Source organism: Symphalangus syndactylus, chromosome 13, assembly GCF_028878055.3.
Source record: "Symphalangus syndactylus isolate Jambi chromosome 13, NHGRI_mSymSyn1-v2.1_pri, whole genome shotgun sequence".
Classification (NCBI taxonomy): Eukaryota; Metazoa; Chordata; class Mammalia; order Primates; family Hylobatidae; genus Symphalangus; species Symphalangus syndactylus.
The window spans coordinates 104,332,892-104,351,920 of NC_072435.2; the positions used below are offsets into that span (position 1 = coordinate 104,332,892).

The window sequence follows — 19,029 nt, forward strand, 5'->3', positions numbered from 1 at the left end:
GCAATAACAACAACAGGGAAAGCGAATTCCATTTTGGGAGCAGGATAGGGCCTTGGGCGATTCTGTGGGCCTGGCTGGGACCTAGATGAGGGCAAGAATTTCGGAGGGCCCAGTCCCTCTAGGGCTATGCACTTGAGGTCTTCTCTCAGGAACTTCAGGAAAAAAAATGCAGAATTAGAAACATTTCCTAGGAAGAATTAGGAACTCTTGTCCTAGAAGTCCAACTTGCCTCCTAAATAGAGCATGTGTGCATGTCTGTGTATGCATGTGTGTATGTATGTGTGTGTGCATGTGTGTATGTGGGTGTGTGTATGCGCACGTGCATGTGTGTGTATGTGTATGCGCATGTGCATGTGTGTGTATGTGTATGTGCACGTGCATGTGTGTGTGCGCACGTGTATGTGTGTGTGTATGCGCACGTGCATGTGTGTATACGTGTGCGTGTATGTGTATGTGCACGTGCATGTGTGTATGCATGTATGTGAACGTGTGTATGTGTGTATGTGTAGGCGCACGTGCATGTGTGTATGTGTGTATGCGTATGTGTACGTGCATGTTTGTGTCTGTGTGTATGTGTATGTGCACGTGCACGTGTGTGTATGCATGTGTGTGTATGTATGCGCACGTGCGTGTGTGCATGTGTATGTATGTGTATGCGCACGTGTGTGTGTGCGTGTGTGTGTGTGTATGCGTGTGTTTGGGGGTATCGGGGTGTTTTCCCAGATCACTGCCCAGCTCCTGGCCTTGCTCAGTCTTGCACCCTTTCCAGCCCGGCCTCTGGTGCCCAGCCCATCCAAGCCCTGCTGCCAGCCGCCAGTCCCAGCTGTCTGTTGTGGCAGATGTTTTTGGCTGTGCCATAGCAACGCCAGAACAGGATGTAACTTGGATCACAGCAGGGACAAGCCCACGCGCACAGGCCGCCCATGCCTTTCCCCTCCCCGAAGGCTTGTTGGGAAAGACTGGTCAGGTCCAGGTCGAGGACAAATGGTGTTTGTTGTCTGGAAAGAGGCAGACCTCATGTCCTCTTGGGGTCAGTGGCAGGGGAGTGAGAGGACACAGTGCAAATCCTAGCTGAGCGCCTCCTTCAATGAGCTCGGGTTTGCATCCATTGGCTCTTCCAGGAGATGCTAAGGGAGTTGCCAGGTAGGACAAGAAGCCACCTGTCAGCAAGGCCTGGCTTGTGGGGGCCGGCCTGTCTTCCCCACGATTATAGAAGCTACTCATTGAGGGATTACTTTGTGCTACTTATGCTAAATACTTTCTATAAACAAAGAATATAAAGATTCGGAGCATTTACTTTGTGTTAATTACACAGTGCTACCCTGTTTTTTTAAGGAGCGAAGGTTTAATAGGCAAAAGAAAAAGAAAGAGAAAGGCAAACAGCTCTGTCTCTCTAGTGAGAGAGAGGAAACTTCTAAGAGGAAACGAGCCACCAGCGGAGGATGCACTGGATTTTATAGTCAGGTTTGAGGAGGCGGTGTCTGATTTACATAGCGAACAAGATTACTTCCCTGAACTGTAAACTTCCCGCACATTGCATACACAGAGAGGATAGGAGATCCTTGCTCTGTCGCACAGGCTGGAGTGCAGAGGCATGATCTCAGCTCACTGCAGCCTCCACCTCCCGGGTTCAAGCAATTCTGTCTCAAACAAACAAACAAACAAAATGCAAAGTTGGAGATCCTGTTGCCAAAACCCCATTGGGCAGTTGGAGGCCTGGGTCAGTCTAGAAGCCTTTGGATAATACCAAGGGGTAGCCCCAGCCAGAAATCCTCAGTTGCTCCAGAACCTCCCCCAGCCCCACGTGACGGCTAAGTTCTCCATGAAAGGAAGCTGGTTCAAACATGTCTAGCAAACCATGGGTGCTGGAGGATTCTCCATGTTCTCCCCAGTAAGACTGACGTCCGAGTCTTTAAGAATGGCAGCTAACTAACCGTGTTTTTAACTGGCTGATGGACGCCCATTATTGATTTGACTTGGTTCTAACATGGAGGCTGAAGAGCCCTGAGATGAAAAGTCAGAGGTGGAGTCCGCTCCTCCACTCACCATTCTGATGAATGTTGTACCTTGGTATCCGGACAAGGTCCCCATTATGAAGCGGCTACGTTGTCTGGGGTAAATACCTGGGGTTTGTCATCTCGCATCAGGAAAATTTAGGACATGGACACACGTGAACAGTTTGGGAGCAGAGGTTTAATAGGCAAAAGAAAGAGAAAGGAAAACAGCTCTCTCTCTAGTGAGAAAGAGGGGACTTCGAGAGGAAAAGACCAACAGTGCTAGTCTTTATAATACCACTAGGAGGTTATTCCTGTTTTCCAAATGGGGAAACTGAGGTGGAGAGAGATTCAGTCACTTGTCCCAAGTAGATGAGTGTGTAAATTAAGGAGCTGTGACTGGGACCCAGGGCTGTCTTGCTCCAAAACCCTTGATGGAATGGTAATGCTGCCAGGACCGGCTACATAATTAACTAGACCCAGTGCAAAACAAAAAGGCCAGGCTCTTGTTTAAGAATGATGAGAAATTTCAAGATGGTGACAGCAGAACATGAAAACCAAGTGCAAGGTCTTCGCAAATTTAGAATCCTATGCAACTGCCCTGAAGCCAGCCCTGGACACTGTACTTCCATTGTCACACCACGCAGTTCCCTTGCCACCCTCAGACACTCAGAAGGGTGGGCACAAGCAACCTGGAGCAGCTGACAGCCCAGGACAGTAAGCCCCTGCCTGGCACCCGAAAGCTACAGCGATCCAAAAGTATTCTGTTCCTGAGGACCAATGCAACCCCATCAAAGGGAGAGAAGGAAAGAGCCTTCCACAAAGATGCTCTACTGAGTTTCCTAGAGCCATGGGCCTGGGATCTTAGAGAGCAAATTTTACCTCAATTAAAAAAAAAATTCTTGGCCGGGCGCGGTGGCTCATGCCTGTAATCCCAGCACTTTGGGAGGCCAAGGCGGGTGGATCCCGAGGTCAAGAGATCGAGACCATCCTGGTTAACATGATGAAACCCCGTCTCTACTAAAAATACAAAAAATTAGCCAGGCGAGGTAGCAGGCGCCTGTAGTCCCAGCTACTCGGGAGGCTGAGGCAGGAGAATGGCCTGAACCCTGGGGGGCAGAGCCTGCAGTGAGCCGAGATCGCGCCACTGCACTCCAGCCTGGGTGACAGTGAGACTCTGTCTCAAAAAAAAAAAAAAAAAAAATTCTTTTATTAAATCTTTACTTTTTTTTTTTTTTCCAAGACGAAGTCTTGCTCTGTCACCCAGGCTGCAGTGCAGTGGAACAATCTCGGCTCACTGCAACCTCCACCTCCTGGGTTCAAGCAATTCTCCTGCCTCAGCCTCCTGAGTAGCTGGGATTACAGGTGCCCACCCCCACACCTGGCTGATATTTGTATTTTTAATAGAGGCAGGGTTTCATCATGTTGGCCAAGCTAGTCTCAAACTCCTGACCTCATGATCCACCCACCTCGGCCTCCCAAAGTGCTGGGATTACAGGCATGAGCCACCTCGCCCAGCCACATTTTTTATAAGCTTTTGTTTTGTTTTGTTTTTTGTTTGAGACGGAGTCTCGCTCTGTCGCCCAGGCTGGAGTGCAGTGGTGCGATCTCGGCTCACTGCAAGCTCCGCCTCCCAGGTTCACGCCATTCTCCTGCCTCAGCCTCCCAAGTAGCTGGGACTACAGGCACCTGCCACCACGCCCAGATAGTTTTTTGTATTTTTAGTAGAGACAGGGTTTCACCATGTTGGCCAGGATGGTCTCGATCTCCTGACCTCGTGATCCACCTGCCTCGGCCTCCCAAAGTGCTGGGATTACAGGTGTGAGCCACCATGCCTGGCCACATTTTTTAAATTATAAAAGTAACATAATCCTGAGGCCGACACGGGCAGATCACTTGAGGTCAGGAGTTCGAGACCAGCCTGGCCAACATGGTGAAACCCCATCTCTACTGAAAATACGAAAAGTTAGCCAGGCATGGTGGCATGTGCCTGTAGTCCCAGCTACTCGGGAAGCTAAGGCAGGAGAATCACTTGAGCTCAGGAGGCAGAGGTTGCAGTGAGCCAAGACTGAGCTACTGTACTACAGCCTGGGCGACAGAGAGAGACTCTGTCTAAAAAAAAAAAAAAGCCAGATGTGGTGGCTCACACCTGTAATCCCAGCACTTTGGGAGGCCAAGGCAGGTGGATCACCTGAGGTCAGGAGTTTGAGACTAGCATGGCCAACATGGTGAAACCCCATCTCTACTAAAAATACAAAAATTAGCCAGGCATGGTGGCATGCGCCTATAGTCCCAGCTACTTGGAAGGCTGCAGCAGGAGAATCACTTGAGCCCAGGAAGTGGAGGTTGCAGTAAGCCTAGATCGTGCCACTGCACTCTGGCCTGGGCGACAGAGTGAGACTCTGTATCAAAAAAAAAAAAAAAAAAAAAAAAAGGGAACGACACGGTGGCTCACGCCTGTAATCCCAGCACTTTAGGAGGCCAAGACGGGTGGATCACCTGAGGTCAGGAGTTCAAGACCAGCCTGGCCGACATGACAAAACCCCATCTCTACTAAAAATACAAAAATTAGCCAGGCGTGGTAGTGCATGCCTGTAATTCCAGCTACTTGGGAGGCTGAGGCGGGAGAATTGCCTGAACCCGGGAGGCGGAGGTTGCAGTGAGCCGAGATGACACCATTGCACTCCAGCCTGGGCAACAGAGCGAGACTCCATCTAAAAAAGAAAAGTAACATAATTCTGTTGCAGAGATTTTGGCAGACAGACAAAAGAAGGAACAAAATAAGCCTTGAATCCTCCCTGTCTAACCCATTGCTGTTAGCAGGTGGTGAGTTTTCTTTCTTTCACAGAGGGCTTTCTGTCAGGATCCCCGGGATGACACAGACTGCCTCTTCTCTTCCCCAGTGCCTGGCCCACAGCAGGGGCTCCATGAAGCAGAGAAGAATGCCAGAATGGGTGGATGTTATAAAGGGGCTTGGCTTGGTTGACCTTTCAGATTCTTCTGGACTCTGAAAAACTCAGTATTCTTTGATTCACAGCAAAAGCCTGGCATCGACTTGGGGTTCAGTCCCAATATGCCAGGCCCTTGACAGTCTCAGAAGTGACTGAGACACGGCCCCAGCCCCAGTGGAACTTGGTTTAGGCAGTCATGGGTGTCCCTAAACGTTCCAAGCTTTGGCAAATGAAGCAGGGGCTCCTTTTTAAAAAAGGTCTTTATAAAAAATCAAGTCAACATGAAATTGGAATACTAAATTAATATAACTGAGGTTTTCCCTCAAATCCTATGCTTTTAAGCTAATGATTCTACAGTCCTAGAACCTTTCTTTTTTTTTTTTTTTAATTAAGAGACAGGTTTTACTTTGTTGACTAGACTGGAGTACAGTGGTGCTATCAAAGCTCACTGCAGCCTCCAACTCCTGGGCTCAAGTGATCCTCCTGCCTCAGCCTCCCCTTTAGAGTAGCTACAACTATAGACACGTGCCCCCACACCCGGCTAATTTTTAAAGTTTTGTGGAGATGGGGGTGTTGCTTTCTTGCCCAGGCTGGTCTTGAACTCCTGGCTTCAAGCAATCCTCCCACCTCAGCCTCCCAAAGTGAGGGGACTGCAGGCATGAGCCACTGTGCCCAGCCTGCAACTAACACTTATGGTTATCAATATTCCCTCCCTTAGTTAACTGTTTCAGGTGTCATAATAGCCTTTCTTATATGTATCAAAACTCATACTGAACAAGTTCTCGGTTGCAAAAGGAGATTTATTGTTTGCACCTGTCTATAAGTACTTGTCCACAAGTTAAACAAAGGCACACATAAGTCCATAGGGGCTCCTTTTCATGGCATATCTCATTTCTCTCAGCATCTGTTGAGCGTCTACTGCCCTCTAAGCATTGCACACATGCATTAGGGACTATTTTCCTTGGGGAGAAGATGGTGGGGTAGAAATTGCATGAATTTGGAGTCAGGCACTCCCAGCCTCTGCCACTTCCTGGCTGTGTGTCCCTGACCCACATTACCTAACCTCTCTGAGCATCCACCGCTTCCTTTGTAAAACAGAATCATATCTGCTATGAGGATTAACTTGGTAATACATGTGAAACCCTTGCAACTAGGAGATGCTCAATATATCCTCCAATTCCAACAATAACAACCACCATTTATTTATTAGGTAGTGTGCCAGGCAGAAGGGGATTTGCATGCATTATCAGTGAATTCTCCAATGGCCCCATGAAGTAGGTAGCACTGTCAGTTTGTTTTGATCCAATTTCAAGAACCAGAGGGAGGTCTACCACCACCACCACCACCACCACCACAATGTACCATTTGTGGGATAATTTGTCTTTTTAAAATCTTTTTTTATTTGTTTTTGAGACAGGGTCTTGCTCTATTGCCTAGGCTGGAGTGCAGTGGTTCGATCTCGGCTCACTGCAACCTCTGCCTCCCAGCCTCAGGAGATCCTTCACCTCAGCCGCTCAAGTAGCTGGGACCACTGGCACACCACCATGACTGGCTAATTTTTGTATTATTGGTAGAGATGGGGGTTCACCATGTTACCCGGGCTGGTCTTGAACTCCTGGGCTTAAGCAATCTGCCTGCCTCGGCCTCTCAAGGTGTTGGGGTAGCAGGCGTGATCCACCGTGCCCAGACAAATTTGTCTTTTAGAGTCGGATGCTGGAACATCCTCTCCTGGGCTGGGAGGTTGCTAATGTAAATGCCAACACTTTATTTGCTGAAGCGGTTCACAAAAAAACGGAACTTCAGGCTGAAATTGGACTCTTAACAAGGTACTTCAGGATGCACAATTTCCATTTAAAGGCAAAATATGGTGAATATGATCTACGGAGAGAAACACACCTTGTGTCACCCCAATAGCCTTTGGAGCAAGAAGTGGGTCCAATTTCCCAGGGGCTGGGGGCTTCATCTCCAACTCATCTGCTTTCTTGCTGAAACCATAAGGGAGATCAAGATGCATCTTCGTCTGGCTTCTTTCTACTTCTGGGGTGGGAGAGACAGCTCTGGGAAGGGTTTCAGATGATAAGGGAGCAGTTCCTCTCTGGCTTCATCAATTTTTAGATGTACCTGTAGGCAAATTACTTCCACTCTGTGGGCCCGTTTTTTCATAAACTGAGAATAATGCCAACAAGGCAGTAAATAGAAGGATCCCAAGGTAGTCCAAAGAGTTGAAGAAAGTTAGAAGGAAAAGGACTCTCTTCTACCTCTTTTTTTTTTTTTTTTTTTTTTTTTTGAGACGGAGTCTCACTCTGTCACCCAGGCTGGAGTGCAGTGGTGCAATCTTGGCTCACAGCAACCTCCACCTCCCGGGTTCAAGCGATTCTCCTGCCTCAGCCTCCCAAGTAGCTGGGATTACAGGCGCCTGCCATCATGTCCGGCTAATTTTTGTATTTTTAGTTGAGACGGCGTTTCACCATGTGAGCCAGGCTGGTCTTGAGCTTCTGACTTCAAGTGATCCACCCGCCTCGGCCTCCCAAAGTGCTGGGATTACAGGCGTGAGCCACCGTGCCCAACCCTCTCACCTCTTTTGAGATACGAATCACAGACCACAATGCCCAGTTTGGAGGATTCCAGGGGATTCTTCATGTAAAGCACCTAGAAGGTATGTGATAAACATAACCTGGTTTTAGGAGGCAAGGATGCGTGGGTGGGTGGTGTTTCCTGGGTAGGGCTCACTTTGTGCACTATCAGTGGAGCTCTCCTTTAGAAAGGGCTTCTTTACCATAAAGTGAATCCCCCTAAGTTCCAAGTCATCCTCCATGCTGCCTTTGGAGCCTCTCCCAAACATCTTGCCAAGAGGGGGCTCCCCAGGCATAAACACAAACAAGCATGCGGATCCTCCCCAGCAAAACCACCTCCACTGTAGGTGTGATCTGGGATCGCGCCCAACCGCGAGGCAGTTACTTTGAGGAGGAAATCAGGGCAAAAGCAGCCAATTACAGGAATATTGTCCTAGGGCCCTGAACAAATAAGTATCGGATGAGTTTTATGAACACACATTGTTAGGGTGGTGTGGGTGTTGTCTCCAAAAAGCATGTGTGCAATGTGATTGTAACTAGCAAAGCGTGAGCCTACTCAGTTGCATCACATTCTTATTTTGATGGTTTCTAAACTTGGCCATCAGAATTCCCAGGGAATCTCAGAAACATACAGATTGCTGGGGCCCATCCCACCCCATTCGTGGCTGGAACCCAAAGAGAATTTGTTAGCTATCTTCAACCTTGCCAGAGAACAGTGTCTTGAACCATGACCCTCAGTGATGTGTTTTTAAAACATTTTACAGAGAGGGCTGCATTATAGCTTGATAACACTATTAGAAGCATCCTGTGGCTTGGCGCAGTGGCTCATGCCTATAATCCCAGCATTTTGGGAGGCCAAGGCGGGTGGATTACCTGAGGTTGGGAGTTTGAGGACAGCCTGACCAACATGGAGAAACCCCATTTCTATTAAAAATACAAAATTAGCCAGGCGTGGTGGCACATGCCTGTAGTCCCAGCTACTCAGGAGGCTGAGGCAGGAGAATCACTTGAACCCAGGAGGCGGAGGTTGCGGTGAGCTGAGATCACGCCATTGCACTCCAGTCTGGGTAACAAGAGCTGTTACCCGTCTGAAAAGAAATAAAAAAAAAAAAAAGCATCCCACTAAACTTTCAATATTCAATAAGCAATTCTTAACCAAAATTTGACACCCCATATAGATTTACCTAGAAGAGGCTGGGCACAGCGGCTCATGCCTATAATCTCAACACTTTGGGAGGCTGAGGCAGGAGGATCATCAGAAACCAGGAGTTCAAGACTAGCCTGGGCAACATAGTGAGACCCCATCTTTTAAATAAATAAATAAATAAATTTAGCTGGGTGCGGCAGTGTGTGGCTCTGGTCCCAGGTACTTGGGAGGCTGAGGCAGGATTGCTGGAGCCCAGGAGATCAATGCTTCAGTGAGCCATGACTGCCATTGCACTCCAGCCTGTCTCAGAAAAAGAAAGACTTACCTAGCAGGACTAAATGGCTAATCAGCGTGTGAGTAATCTGGTCTGCTTGACGATTATAATTCTTTTGGTAAAGTAATAAACTTGCATTCTGGTTTATTCATCAGTCTTTTGAATCCAGTTGAGAGACAGAGCAAGTCCAGATGAACTGAACAAAATACTTCCTGGCTCTGCAGGCACTGGAATTTAGGGGTCACGCCCAGGTACTTGCGGCAGTCAGTGCTCACCAAATACATGTGCCCCATACATTTCCCAATCTCCCTGGCTGTTGCATTGGGACCCCGTGACTGGGCCTTGCCCACTGGAAAGCAAGTAGAAATGATGTATCACATCCAGACAGAGGAGACTGAGTGAATGTGACTCCTCCCTGACTACACAGAAGAAAGCAAAGAACTCTAAGGTGGCAGAATTTTAAGATGGAAGTTGAGGTGGCTCACACCTGTAATCCCAGCACTTTGGGAGGCCAAGGTGGGAGGATCACTTGAAGACAGGAGTTAAAGACCAGCCTGGGCAGCAAAGTGAGACTTCATCTCTATAATAAATTTTAAAAATTAACGGGGCAAGGTGGTGCATGCCTGTAGTCCCAGCTACTGGGGAGGCTGAGGTGGGAGGATTGCTTGAGGCAGGAGGATCGCTTTAGCCTAGGAAGTCGAGGTTGCAGTGAGCTATGATGGCACCACTGAACTCCAGCCTGAGCAAGAAAGCCAGACCCAGTCTCAAAAAAAAAAAAAAAAAAAAAAAAAAATGGAAGCAGCTCTGCTTCCTAATTGTCCAAGGGAGGAGAGCCATCAAAAGCTGCCTGGTGTGCAGTGGACTGGGACATGAGCATGTACCTTGGAAATCAGCAGTACTTAGCTTCCAGAGTCCTCCCTCTCCCACTGGGCTGGTGGGAGTGCACACCTCTGGCTTTACGTTTCCTATTTGTACGGGAAGAGAACCCACCCAAAGTCCAAACCCTTTCCTGGTGGGTAACTTTTTTTTTTTTGGTACACAAAGGACCACCCACAAGTGGGCCTGCTCTTGCTTACTGACAAAATTAGAAAGAAAACAGACTAGTTCCGGGAGGAGCTAACATTTCTTCCCGTGATCCTTTCTTTGGTGTAACTTGTCTAGGTTTTCTAGCAAAGAACTTAGCACATAATAGATGCTCAATAAAGACTGGCCATGTCAATGATGATGATGATGACAATGTATCAGACTGTTTTGGCAAAGGTTGAGTTTTATATAAACTCAGTCATCAGGAATTTATAAAGAAAAAGTTTATTTTCATCACAAGAAGCACACACACTATATACAATACACACCAACAGAAGTAAAAAAAAAAAAGTGCATTCTGCATCTTCTACTGCAAATTCACAGTACAAAAGATACTGCCTTTAAATATATTATTTAAAAAAACAAGAAAAAATATATAATAAAAAAATCATCGATATCGTAACGCAATTCACGGGAACCCACTGGCAGCTTCTGGAAAACCAAACAACTCATGGTGTGGAGCTCCTGATTGGGGGAGGGACAGGGATTGGTCTGTACCTACATTTTGTTGCAAAAGAGCTCAGGACACTAACAGAGAGGAAAACTAGGGTGGCCTAGGTGGTAATAAAATCTCTATGAAAGAAGAGTATGATTGTATGACTGGGGAATGGGCAGGTGCTGGACTCTGGTGCAGAGGCCGCTTGGCCTGCGCCATTCCACGGCTGGCTAGCAGACCAAGCTACGTTCTTTCATTGCCTCCTATGGGACACAGCATGGGCCAATGCCTGCCTGGCCTGCAGGAACTACCAGTGTTGTTTCTAGCAAGGCTCCTTGGAACAGATGTGAACACACAATGTAAAACTGCATAGCAGAATAAACACATATGGAGTAGGACAAGCTCACATCCCAATACCCACCACTACTAACAAGACCAAGTATTCAATCACAACAGATGAGAGTTTAACAGTTTTGCATAAATACATAGTATTTGTAAACTATTATTAAGGCACTCAATTGTAAAACAATAATTACAGTGTAGGAAAAGAGGGAGGAAGCAGCTATCTTCTCATGCAGCAAGGCCGACAGGAAGGACAGTGGAGGACTGGTGATCTGCTTATCGGGACTCCTGTCCGAGACAGTGACTGAAGCCAGGGCCCCAGCACCTACGGCCAAACAAGAAGACGGCAGTCTCTCCAGAACCACCCAGGGCGGCACTGGTCACAGTTTCATTCCAGATCGTTAAGGTGATTTGCTCTGTGGCTCAAGTGACACTGTGTCTGGATGCACATGATCACTTGACTCGGTTTCTATACTCAAATATATAGATGCAGAGTGAACTCAAACACATAGGCATTCCATTGCAGAGCAGATAATAACAAGTGGCTGGGGACAGGGGTCATTCAACAACCTTCATTTGGCCTGCAATGTCTGCAGGAATCTGGGTAGTGGGACCAAGACGAGTGAGCCTGCTCCGTGCTAGCCAGGTGTCACCAAGTTTCTGATTTACCCAGCTCTCCTGCCAGAGGTGAAGGGGGTCCCCTCGCTGAGTTGTGTGTTCAGAGGAGCCCTGCTAGGTGGCCAGCCAATGAGAAGAGTTTTGGGCAAAATGTATTCTGGCACCAACAATTTCCCACCAATGGAAGGCAACTCCCTCTCCAGATGCCTCAGGTGAGGTGACTTAATAGGATCTTGACTAAATTATGTCACATTTGTTCCCACTAGGGAGAAAAGGTCCCCAGGAGAGTGGTGGGGAAGTTTATCAACCTTCTAGAATGGACTGCCCTGAGATAACAGTGCATTAGTCCAGGGCCGTGCTGAGGGTCTGTTCTGTTCAAGCTCAGCTCCATACTGCTGCATCCTCTGGACTTCTCCAGGGGGAAAGGGCTTTATATTACTGGAATGCTCTTTAGCTGAAGAGGACAGGGTGGAGCAGAATGGGCTTGGACAGTACAGCTGTCTGTGTGCACCTGGTGAGCAATCTGTATGCTTAAGCAACAGGGTGCCAAGGAGAAGGGCTTGCCACCCAGCAGAGAGCTATTCAACAGCCCAGAGGTTGGCTGGGGTCCCTGCACGGACAGCAAGGAAGCAGGGAATGGAAAGAGAAATAAACTCTGCTCTTAGGAAATACGTGCAACAAGGGACCTTGCTAGAAGACTCGGAAGTAGCCATAAGACAAAGAAATGGAAATCGGCATTGTCAATTACCATCCGAGAGCAGCCTGGTTCTCCTCTTCCCGTGACCACTATCCCCCTTATACTTAACAAGACTTAAAGAGAAGACCTTCCCGTATCAATGCAAGGTGAAGATGTAGAAAAGTTCAGTCTAACTTTTGGCATGCCACATGAATTAATGTGAGGCAGAAGGTAAGATTCAGCTGTTTATACAGAGTATCAAGCTGATTTAGAAAATGTTCCTTTTGTCCCAATTCAACAAATGCATTCAGTGAAAATGATAGTCATAAAAAACCAGTGACTTGCACAGCACAGACCCCTGCCTCCACCGCCTGCCTCTTTCCTGTGCCACTTAGGTTTGGAATTTTCCCCATCAGCTAAGGTTGCATACAAAGCAAGGGCCAAGCTATGGCATATGTTACAGTGCAAACTTTCTTTTCAGAGACAGTATGAATTTGTCTTTGCCCAGGTGTCCCGACGCCTGACGGAATGCTCATGTTGTTCATATGGCATTTTATTTTTTTGAGACAGAGTTTCACTCCCAGTTTCACTGCACCCAGGCTGGAGTGCAGTGGTGCGATCTCGGCTCATTGCAACCTCCGCCACCCAGGTTCAAGCGATTCTCCTGCCTCAGCCTCCTTAGTAGCTAGGATTACAGGCACACGCTACCACATCCAGCTAAGTTTTTGTATTTTTAGTAGAGATGGGGTTTTACCATGTTGGCCAGGCTGGTCTAGAACTCCTGACCTCAGATGATCCACCTGCCTCGGCTTCACAAAGTGCTGGGATTACAGGCGTGAGCCACCGCACCCAGCCCCATCATATAGCATTTTAAATAGCCATGTGCCATCTGCTTACATGCAACTGATCTGGGTTTCCAAAAAAAAAAAAAAAAATCTTATCCTTTTCTCCAGGCCAGAGTATTAAGCATGAAGTCAAGAATGCTTCACTTTGCTCTGATGACGGGACCAGCGCTCTTGTCTGGATGTTGATATGCTAGTTGTGCTTCCGAAAATGAATGGGTAAGTTTGCCAGAAGCCAAAGACCAACTTGTATTCTCCAGATTCCACACCCCACCTCCCAACTCTTTAGATAAGAAAAATTATGGCTTCCAAAATTAAAGTTTTCAAAAATATATTATTCTCATACATAGATGTGGTTAAAAAACCAACGAAAGCCTGTCATCACTAAATTTAAAAGATTATTTTGACACAAAAATTGATCTACCACACGAAATTTGATTTGGCAAAACATACTGAACTTGATATTTTTTGAGGCTATGCTTTTGTTGGCTGAGGGAAAAGGGGGAACAACCCACAGGGTTTCAGGAATAAGTGGATAATCACCTTTTAAGGTGATTTTAATTGACACTAGTGGGAAAACAGCTTCCTATAATGTATGTATTTTTAAAAATCACTCCAAAGAAACAAAGTCCTGGAGGGAGGATTTTTGCAAAAACTCTGCCCACTAGGTAAAATATGAACTAGCCTTGTTCCTGCAGACCCCGCCTGGGGTGCTTTCTAGAATAGCTTTGGGGAGCACGGTTCTGACCAATGTAAGATGATGGCTCACTCACCCACTTTCAGAATTCAGCTGGCCCTTGAAGGCTTTCTGGTTTCACTGAGTTAATCTGGAAGACCCAGCTGACGGCAAGATGCAATTGTGGAAGAGCTTCAACTGTGTTCACCTGCCTTCCCCCACGTACGCAACCTACTCCATCCTGCACAGGTGAGGCTAGTGAGGGGCTGGCAAAGCTTGTGGTTGGGAGGAGGGAAGGGTCTGGCCTTAGGTGTCAGAGAGGCAGAGGGCTTCAAATTTACCCAGTTTCTTCCTACAGGGCCATGGGCAGCCCTGTCTGGCAAATCAAACCAGGAGTCAGCAACTTTTTCTATAAAGGACCTGACAGTAAGTATCTCAGGCTTTGTGGGCCACGTGAATTCTGTCACATATTATTTCTTTTTTTTTACAACTCCTTAAAAAGGTAAAAGCCATTGCTTGAGCCAGGGAGGTTGATGCTGCAGAGTCAAGACTGCACTACTGTACTCCAGCCTGGGTGGACAGAGCCAGGCTCTGTCTCAAAGGAAAAAGGAAAAACCATTCCTAGCTCACGGGGCCACATGCCATAGTTTGCTGACCCCTGAATTCAACCTTTCTGCTTTTCTACAAGCTGCCTCTCTCTCAAAATGTTTTGACATCTAGCTTGCTGACACCTTTGATTCAAGCCTGGCGCAGCGGGACTGGCTGAGCTCACCTGAGTCTTAAAGGGGCCGTCCACAGAGCCAGGCAGCGACTACAGATCCCTCTTATACTCCATCACTGCTGTTGGGAAGAGCTGGAGGGAAACAGGAAGCAGTAATCTCACTGCAGGAAGGGGCAACTGTAGACATCTGGGAAGCGTCCCGACAGTCCTGTTCCTTTCAGGGAAGCTGCTGAAATCTCCTTTCCCTTCCCTGGATGGGCCTTAGTGGAGCTAAGCAATCTGGGCTCTCAGCAGGACGATGTGTCTCAGAACCACCACCTGAGCCAGACACTTAAGCAATTTCAAACCTAAACACAACCATGTGTTTCAGCAGCAGACGCTCAACAATGCGGGTGGGCCCTTCCCCTTGAGATTTAAACTTCAGCATTAGCAACAACTGAGAACAACCCATACATTCTCCCCACCGGACCCCTGTGCTGGTCAAACACGTAACAACACAACCAGGAAAGAGCGCCTGCACCACAAATTGGGCACAGAGTCAGCTCAACAACAGCGTGGGACTACTCATCTGATGACTTTACCCAGCAGTGCTTGGGGCTGTCGGGTTAAAAGTCTTGACGTGTCTGGGGTCCCAATCAAAACACAAAACGAAAAATTCTTTTTTTTGGAAAAACGGTTTCAGACAGAGCATTATTCCCTGGAACGAGCCTTGGTCATTCTTGTGTTTTAAAAATAAAAAGCACAGCGAGAACAGAGGTAGGACTTAATGTTGCCATCCGAGAGTTTTCTGCGAGGCCCAGAATGAGCTAGAGCGTGTGCCGCGGTGAGGCTGCCACCACCAGGACTCTTCTGCAGGATGTGAAGGGAACAGTCTGGATGTGTGCACCTATGTGTGCACATTCTTCCTAAAACACGGTTTTTCTTGAAGACACGGTGGGAGCGGAGTTTTGTGTCTCCTGGCCAGCGGCTCCTGGTTCTCCCAGGCCACACGACTGATAGCTCCCCTTCTTGTGCTGCATGTTGTTTAGTTTCTTCTCCTCCTCTCTATAGCAAGAGTAGGGGAAAAGTTAGGATGACTTCAATCGTTTAAGGGAAATCAAGATGTAAGGGGTCGATCCAAATCCACAGTGAAAGTGAGGGAGGGATCATGTGAAAATATCCGCCCAGCCTGACACAGCAAAAGACGGGTCAGCTTTTGCTCATCCACAAAGGGCTCTTTAAGTTTTCTGGGGCGGGTTTCCCTGATGGTTTGGAGGTTGCAGCTGGGTCCCTCGGGGTTGCCTGGGGCTCATGCAAGAAGGAAGATTCGCTCAATGTGGTGTCCTGGGAGTCAGCGACGGTGGACGGGTCAGCCTCACTGGACAGGTCTTCCGTTGAGAAGTTGAGACTTCCGAGCTTGGCAAGAGAGTGTGAGCGCTTCAGTGGGGAAGAGACGGTGAGGCCCGCCAGCCGGAGCCGGGTCTCAATCTCCTGCGTCCGCTGCTTCACCAGCCCGGGCTTCCCACGGACGCTGTGGATGCTATCGCTGCTGGAGCTCCGGGTCAGGTTGGAGCTCATGGAAGAGGAGGTGGGGGTGTAGCAGATGGTCTTCAGAAAGTCTTTTGAGAAACTACTGGTGTGGTCCAGGCGGTAGAGGAAAGGAGGGGGGCTCTTCAGTGAGCCTCCTTCCAATGAAGCTGGGGAGGCCTCTGATTTCTCATTACTCCCAGCCTGGCCGGACATAACCAGGGGGCCCAGCTCGTGGAGCGCGGCTAGATCCTGGCTCTCCTCAGGGATGCTGGCCTCCAGCCTGCCGGCGGGGCCATCCCTGGAGGGAGGTGCTGGGTCTGCAGGTGCGCTCTTCAGCCGCTCCAGCTCTTTGGTGTGCTTGCGGACCAAGCCTGCCTTCTGCAGCTGAATGATGGACTCCTGGTGCTGCATCAAGTAGCTGTTGGTTGTCGGCTTCTCAGATTCATTACTGAACAGAAGCCTCAGGTCCTTGGCTGGCTTCATATCTTTCTTGGGTGACAATTCTTCCTTTATTACCACTTCTGTGCTGGGAGGGTTCTTATCACAGTGAGCATTCTTCAAAAGGAGGGACTTTGGCAGAACTTTTGGGGTCTCTCTGGAAGGTTCCAAAAGGCTGGCTGGTGGCTCTAGGGCAGCTCCAGCCCCAGGGCCACTGGTGTCTGGCCTCCTGGAGCCTGCTGGTGGTAGGAACAGGGGAGGTTCGGTTGGGCCAGAGGCTGGCTTCTCCGGAACACGGGACCTGCTGGCCAAGTGGGCCACAGGGGAGGACGTGATGTGGGGTAGGAAGGCTGGCTGGGTGCAGATGGCAGGAGCATTGGGGTCCTCACATCGCTCCCTGGAGGCCTCAGGAGCCCTGCTGGCTGTAGGGTACATGCAGTCGGCACAGGATTTATAGGAAGGCTTCACTTTGTTAAGGATCCCAAATATAGCATCATGCTGCAAGGAAGGGGACGAGAGCATGGTGAAATGGTGCAGTCATGAGCCAAAGACCAAAAACGTGAGGGTGGGCAGGGAAAGGGGTGCGAGGCGGGATTGGGGTGCGAGGCAGGACTGGGGGCCGGGCCTGTAGGGGAGGCTCTCATTTCACTTAGTACTGAGAGACAGACCTCCCGGAGCCCACTTGATCGTGAATCACCACCGTGCCTGGCCTGAGGTGGATTTTACACCCCAACAGAAAACAAGTTTACATTGTATCCTAAGGAAACCCCCTGCCTTTTGGTCAGTGAGGATCTAAGTGAACGTGATACACGCCTCTATGTCCCCACCCTTCACTTCCTTACAGGCCAACTGACAGGTACCCAGTGGTCCTGGGAATGGACTAGAAAGCTGTGTGAAGAGTCCCAGAGGAGAGAGGGACAAGTTCAAAGTCTCCGTGGAGGGAAGGCTGCCCAGAGGAACTGACACTTCAGCTGAGGCTTCTGGGACAAGCAGGTGTTGACCAGCCAGAGAGAGCAGCATGCAGGTCCAGAAGCAAAGCGGGAGGAAGGAGGAGGGCACCCCCCACCCCACCCCGCCTGCACAGGACTATAGGCTGGAGGGCAGGACAAGGCAGGAGGGCAACAGGGCTCTGTCTCTCTCTCTTTCAAACAGATAGAGACACGGTCCTACTATGTTGCCCAGGCTGGTCTCGAACTCCTGGGCTCAAGTGATCCTCCTGCCTCGGCTTCCCAAAGTGCTGGGATTACAGACGTGAGCCACTACACCCCGCCAGCTCTGTCTCAACACCTCCTTACGTCCTTGCCCCATCCTCTGAGCCACTTTGATCCCAGCCTCCCAACTTCCCCTGTTACCCCACCAGCCTGCCTGTAGACCACAGCCAGAGGGGGCTCATCACTCGCCTGCTTAAAGGCCCCACCATGACTTCCAGGGTTTTTTTTTTTTTTTTTTTTTAAATGGAGTTTCACTCTTGTTGCCCAGGGTGGAGTGCAACTGCGTGATCTCGGCTCACTGTAACCTCCGCCTCCCAGGTTCAAGCAATTCTCCTGCCTCAGCCTCCTGAGTAGCTGGGATTACAGGCATGCACCACCACGCCCAGCTAATTTTATATTTTTAGTAGAGATGGGGTTTCACCATGTTGGTCAGGCTGGTCTCGAACTCCTGACCTCAGATGATCTGTCCACCTTGGCCTCTCAAAGTGCTGGGATTACAGGCGTGTGGCACCATGCCCAGCTAATTTTGTATTTTTAGTAGAGACAGGGTTTCACCATGTTGGTCATGCTGGTCTCGAACTCCTGACCTCAGATGATCTGCCCACCTTGGCCTCCGAAAGTGCTGGGATTATAAGCGTGAGCCACCGCACCTGGCCCAGGGTTTTATCTCATCTGTCTTTATGGGTATTTGCTTTGTGGTAAGTAGGGAAGTGGGGGAAATCCATAATTAGTATTTGATTTGGAATGCTTTATGGAGGTTGACAGATGCAACTGCCCAGTTTTGTTTGCATTATAACATGCTGTTAATAATAATAAACTGGCTGTATACTTGAATGCATCTGTCAGGACCCCAAGTGCCCCCACTTGAGAACCACGGCTGTCCTGTGAGATGGGCAGGTGAAGCCAGAGGGAACGAAGTCAGCAGCAGGGCAAGGGTGGAAGTGGAGACCAGCCTGCATGGCCACCCTTCCACTGAACCAGCCTCTGCTCCTGCATCACTTCCCCCGTGGAGGAAGGAAAAGGTTGGCTGGAATTAACCAATTTCTCAGTAAGCACCAGGTTGAAGCTCAAACCTTGTGGCAGATAATCCACTAAAAATGGCAACTCCAAGAGACTAATGGAGTTAAGTATTAGAGTCTAAGTTGGAAGGCTGGATACTTGACAATGTTGGGAAATATATATATATATATATATTTTTTTAAGACGGAGTCTCGCTCTGTCACTCAGGCTGGAGTACAATGGCACAAACTTGACTCACTGCAACCTCTGCCTTTTGGGTTCAAGCAATTCTTGTGCCTCAGCCTCCTGAGTAGCTGGGATTACAGGCACGCACCATCACACCCAGCTAATTTTTATATTTTTAGTAGAGACAGGCTTTCACCATGTTGGCCAGGATAGTCTCAATCTCCTGACCTCCTGATCCGCCTGCCTCGGCTTCCCAAAGTGCTGGGATTACAGATGTGATCTACCGTGTCTGGCCCTATCAGTTTTTTAAAAGGTGACAATGGTATTGTGGCTATGTTAACATACTGGAGCAT

The 19,029-nt window shown here is 48.7% G+C and overlaps 1 protein-coding gene and 1 non-coding gene across 5 annotated transcripts in view; both read right to left on the reverse strand.

Annotated features, from left to right (window-relative positions):
• Positions 1–5,683: 5,683 nt before the first annotated feature.
• Positions 5,684–5,808, reverse strand: LOC129461347 (small nucleolar RNA SNORA40). Its single transcript, XR_008650498.1, has one exon. It is a non-coding gene; the product is annotated as a small nucleolar RNA SNORA40 (small nucleolar RNA).
• Positions 5,809–10,228: 4,420 nt separating this feature from the next.
• SSH1 (slingshot protein phosphatase 1) overlaps positions 10,229–19,029 on the reverse strand; it is a 76,218-nt gene continuing 67,417 nt past the window's right edge. For all 4 annotated transcript variants that reach the window (XM_055238609.2, XM_063614423.1, XM_063614425.1 and 1 more), the window contains one exon: positions 10,229–16,778. In XM_055238609.2, the coding sequence (XP_055094584.1) occupies positions 15,522–16,778 (1,257 nt within the window). In that variant the 3' untranslated portion in view covers positions 10,229–15,521. The remainder of the gene's footprint in view (positions 16,779–19,029) is intronic.